Here is a 4,894-nt window from a genome sequence, read left to right as displayed (position 1 = left end):
GTGTATGTGTTGTATGCTATTGTATAGGTATTGTAGTTGCTACTTCTACGATTTAGCTAATTGTTTTAGTACTATTACTACACTATTACTACTCTACAATGATTAGTAATAAGATAATATATATATTTATTGCTTTATATTAGTGCTCGCTGTTGCCCGCTATTGCTCGCTGTTGCTCGCAGTTGCTCGTTATTGCTCGTTAAAACGTTTCAAGAACGTCTGCCTATGCATGCCAGTTCATATTCATTGACGCGTATCCCCACTTCGCATGACGTCACCCGTTTAGTTCGCCCACATCCGGAGACAATTTCAGAGGACGCCACTAAAAACGGAATCCAATTTTTACAAGAGCGAGTTTGTATCCCCTGGCTGCAGTTCGCGTACAACCCGCCCGCGAATTGTTTACAGTGTTCGTAATGTTTTTGTTGGGTTTTCTTAAATCACATTCGGTTCTTGTGTAAGCTTAGAAACGTGTGAATCGTGCCGTGCTGTGCGAAAGATCGCGTCGGGCAATTCCCGAGGGTACTTTTGGTGTGAAGTGTGTCAGTGAAAGGACGAAGGGTGTCACGTAAGTGTGTGCCGAGCCCTCGGGAGGACTCGTCAGAAAATCGCAAGGACTTTCATGGGAAAAGAGAGAGAGAGAGAGCGCCAGAAATAAAGAAAAAATATAAATAGCAACGAAAAATATTATTCAATATTTTGTGGCTATTGCTTCTCGACGAACTTCTCTAGTTAACCGAAAAAACGCGACAAAAAAGAAAATAATAAAAAGGCAAAGCCAGTTATAACAAAATCCATCGACGAACTGTTAGCATGTTTAGGGAAACGAAAGAGAAACATGGTCCCGGTGTAAAGGGAACAAGTCTATCGGTTGTAACTGACCTCTGCTCTCGCAGAAGAAGTGCGTAGAGGTTAAGTAACAAGGACCCGTGACGCGGTCTACAGTCCAAAAAGCTTCTCCGTGCTTTCAGAGACTTCGTATGTGTTACTATCGCCAAATAATCTCTCGTGGACTGATTTCGTAAAGCCTGTTAAGTTCGTTATCCTGGCGAAACCGTTGGTTGCGCTGGGTTTAGCCCAGCGCTCGAGCCGTCACGCAATGTGTCCCTCCTGTTGATTTGTGTTAGATGTAAGAGAGCAAAAAAAAATGAGAGAGAGAAGCAGCTCCGAGAGCTGAAAGCCAAGGCGCCAGGGCGCGTCACGTAGGGGCTTTAATTGAAAGTTCTCGGGACAGTCATGGACCTTACGCTCGACTCGGAATCCCCGAACTATCCTTGCCATAAACTATCTAGTCCCTTGCTACCGCGCTGTTATCGTGTAAAATGTACGAGAAATGCTATGACACGTCGTGCCTCCGGGTGCAGTATTCCTGCGCGGCCGCAGGCGGCGCGGGTAATAACTGCCATTCTCTGTTTTCTTTGCGTTACAGGCAAACGCCTGATCTGCACGAGACGAGCGGTCCAGACGACTGATAATGGGCAGCAACACCGACGGGGACAATGCAAACGTCAGCGGTGGCGAAAACGACATCGGCGACGAACTGAAAATCGGCGCGGACGAGACGTACGACACGCGCAGCGAGGTCTCTTCGAGCAGCTCCAACTCGGACTCCTCTCATCCCACCATCAGCACGGTCTCGAGTACGTCCTCGCGGGGCGACAACAAGCGCAGCAAGAGAAGCAGGGGCAAGAGAGCGAGATCCAGAGACACGAAGTCGTCTAGTCCAGAGCCAAAACGAGCAAGATCCAAGGAGAGCAAAGGCACAACCAAGAGTTACGATTACACCACCAAGTTGAATTACTTGTTTAGAGATGCAAGGTTTGATGTGAATAGTGAATATTTCATTTTACCGTACACAAGATGTCCAATGAATCATAGTGGAAGCAGCGATGAGATTATATTTTGTGATAAACACTTTGTGATAAAATTGCGAAATATTTATATCTATCAAAAATCTAAAATTTTTCAATCTGAAAATATTGCTATTCTTTGTCAGGTACTAATTTCATTATAAAACTCTAATTTTTATAAAACATTGATTATGTTTGTTTTATTGTTGTTTCACGTGATTACTATATACAAGTAGCAATTACATCCCTTTTGTATTGATAATAAAATCTTGTATAAATATTAAATTCAATTGTATTCAGTTTCATCGCTGTATATTGATGTATGTAACATGTATGTTTGAGTAAACAAAGATTGCTTATATTTAGTAATAATTATAAAATTACGATATTATCTATATTTCATGTGATATAAACATGTGAATTATAAACATAGCCATCTATTTAATGGTCGTTTAGATTCGGAGTAAAAATATTCTCAGTCTCCCTGTATACTAGATTTTTTATCATCAAGTCCAACAACGCGGAGAATGTAACATTGTCGAAGGCCAAGGGTGTATGGAGTACATTGCCTCAGAATGAAGCAAATCTGAACCAAGCCTACAGGGAATCACGAAATGTTTTGCTGATATTTTCTGTGAAGGAATCGGGGAAGTTTGCCGGCTTCGCGAGACTTAGCACAGAGTCGAGAAGAGACGGTGCCCCGATCTCTTGGGTATGTGCACAATACATATCTTTAGATTTAAAGGAATTCTATCAAATCATTTCATTAATTCTATTATCCTATTATTTCCGCTAACTATTAGAATTCTACTGATTGTCCTGATCTATTTATTCTTCATTTTCTGGGAAAATAAACAAAAACTTTGTTATTATCAATATTTTAAATGAATTTCTATGTTACTAATATTATAAAAGTAAGGACTATGCGAGCTGTAACTCAGACATAGGTGCGTAATACTGTGTATTTCTTACACAATATTTTGAATTGTATAAAAGAAGAGGTAGTACGATTGAATGTCTTTCAGGTTTTGCCTCCCGGCTTATCTGCAAAGGCCCTAGGCGGTGTGTTTAAAGTTGACTGGATCTGCAGGAAAGAATTACCATTTACAGCCACGTTGCATTTGTACAATCCTTGGAATGATGGTAAGCAAGTCAAGATCGGTCGCGATGGCCAAGAAATCGAACCCAGAGTCGCCGAGGAATTGTGCAGATTATTTCCGGAAGATGAAGGTAATCGGATTATTTCAGATAAGATTCTAGGATTAAAAACCTATGAGTTCGGTGTGAAATTTAATTGTTTGAAAATTTAATTGTCTAAAATGAGGTCTTTAGAAAATTTTGTAATACACCTCATTTTCTCAGATCCTTATTTTAATTCTTATTTTCGAACAATCAACTAGTAAAATAACAGACAAGGTAGGTAAACATCGACAACATGGGTCGGAAAAATTTTACAGGAATCGAAATGACGCCTATTCTGCGAAAATCCAAGGAAGCGAGCAAACACGTGACAAAGTCGTCGCGTTATCGTGATAACAAACCTATAAGATTTTTTCGAAGAGGCGGTGGCAGAAGCCGCCGATTATTTTTAACTTCGAGGTCACGTTTAGCTTCACTGGCTAGAAGTTCCCATGGAATAGCAGGGGATCACAGAAGTTCTAGGGATCATCCTCATCGGTACACGCCATGGTTTAGTCGAGGAGATTCCCCTTACACGAAGTACGATTTTAATCTAATAAGTATATAGAAAATATATTAGATCAATCACACATTCTTCAACTGGTAATTTATAATAAATTTTTTACAATTACAATTTGTAATAATTTTTTAGAAGTTATGGAACAGAAAATATATTGCAAATATATTCTTTAATTATCGATTTCTTTAGGTAATGTCAATTTGTAATAAACTTTCTAGAGGCTATGGAACTGGTCTTGGTGTTGCTGCGGTTGCGGAAGCTTATGTAGCAGATTACATGCGTACCATGCAACATCAGTTGCCTCCATTGCCTCCTTATGGTGCTCCACACCCATATGATACTTTGCCACCACCTCCCCCACCTCCAAGGTATGAAATTACTTATTGAAATTATTTATTGATTATTTTTGTATATGTTTTCTGGATATTTCACCACGAGGCAACTGCATTACGTACTTCAAATGAAATAAATTTACTTAGCTGTGAAATAGAAAAGGACTTGAAAGAAAAAATTACCAATTTATATGAAAGTTTTCTTCTTATATGTAATTTAATATGATATATTAAACATAAATAAGATATAGTTGTAATTAAATATATTTGATATTGAATTATACGAAAATTTCTATCAAATTAAAATATTTCTTTTCCAGATACTACGATGGCTTGCCACTGCCTCCGGATTATAGTACGACTACATCAGCATTAGATAAGCGCTACGAAAGGAGCGTCGACGAATTTCTGTGGAGAACAGCTAGCCGCCATAGTCGGCACAGTGATCATCGTTCATCACGCGACTATCATCACAGATACAGAGATCGCAGATAAAAATTTAATCTATGTTTTTTATTGACTCGCCGATTCCCAGATTGCGTCTTGTATCAATATTAAATCGACGATAAATTAGTTTATTGTTCATCATATGAGAGGTAGTTTAACAAATAAATAACACTTTTAAAAATTGATCATTAAAGTAGGGAAACCACTTAAAATAAAAAATATTTATTATTTTGTGCTATTATCTTTCTTATCATGACTATAAGTTACATATTAGTATGAATCAAATTAAAATTGTAAATTAAATAACAGAATTGTAAATTAAATAAATAAAATAATGTAAAATACAAAAACATAAAGAAATTTTTGTTGAAATATGATTAAATTAACATTTTTTTCGACGAATTAGTTCGACGATTAATTTATAACAAATTAAATATTCTTAATCGAATATCTCATATATTTATGAGAACTAAATAAACAATTATTATAATTAAAAATATAATTTTTATTTAAACTAAATTATATATATATATGTACATATATATATATATATATATATATATATA

At 37.1% G+C, this 4,894-nt stretch overlaps 1 protein-coding gene across 3 annotated transcripts; it reads left to right on the top strand.

Moving 5' to 3' along the window:
- The first annotated feature begins 331 nt into the window (after positions 1 to 331).
- Positions 332 to 4,509, top strand: LOC116840480 (YTH domain-containing protein 1). 3 transcript variants are annotated; one of them, XM_032807255.1, is made up of 7 exons: positions 333 to 568; positions 1,430 to 1,818; positions 2,346 to 2,562; positions 2,876 to 3,080; positions 3,308 to 3,569; positions 3,768 to 3,917; positions 4,202 to 4,509. In XM_032807255.1, exons 2-7 carry the CDS (start codon positions 1,475 to 1,477, stop codon positions 4,374 to 4,376), a joined length of 1,353 nt encoding a protein of 450 aa, XP_032663146.1. In that variant the 5' UTR covers positions 333 to 568; positions 1,430 to 1,474; the 3' UTR covers positions 4,377 to 4,509. The 3 variants fall into 3 exon arrangements, with proteins under 3 accessions (XP_032663144.1, XP_032663146.1, XP_032663145.1); XM_032807254.1 differs by having other exon boundaries at positions 333 to 1,324; XM_032807253.1 differs by having other exon boundaries at positions 332 to 1,818.
- The last annotated feature ends 385 nt before the right edge of the window (positions 4,510 to 4,894 follow it).

This window comes from Odontomachus brunneus, unplaced genomic scaffold, assembly GCF_010583005.1.
Source record: "Odontomachus brunneus isolate Ranch 3 - 2012 unplaced genomic scaffold, Obru_v1 Obru_scaffold_010, whole genome shotgun sequence".
In the NCBI taxonomy this organism is placed as follows: Eukaryota; Metazoa; Arthropoda; class Insecta; order Hymenoptera; family Formicidae; genus Odontomachus; species Odontomachus brunneus.
Note: the sequence above shows the minus strand (reverse complement) of the source record. Positions and strands in the feature narration are given on the sequence as shown.

Coding starts and splice junctions, on each gene's coding strand:
- LOC116840480 (XM_032807253.1), top strand. CDS start 1,475: ATGGGCAGCAACACCGACGGGGACAATGCAAACGTCAGCGGTGGCGAA. Junction 1,819..2,345: donor TACTTGTTTAGAGATGCAAG/GTTTGATGTGAA, acceptor CCTGTATACTAG/ATTTTTTATCATCAAGTCCA. Junction 3,570..3,767: donor GGAGATTCCCCTTACACGAA/GTACGATTTTAA, acceptor TAAACTTTCTAG/AGGCTATGGAACTGGTCTTG.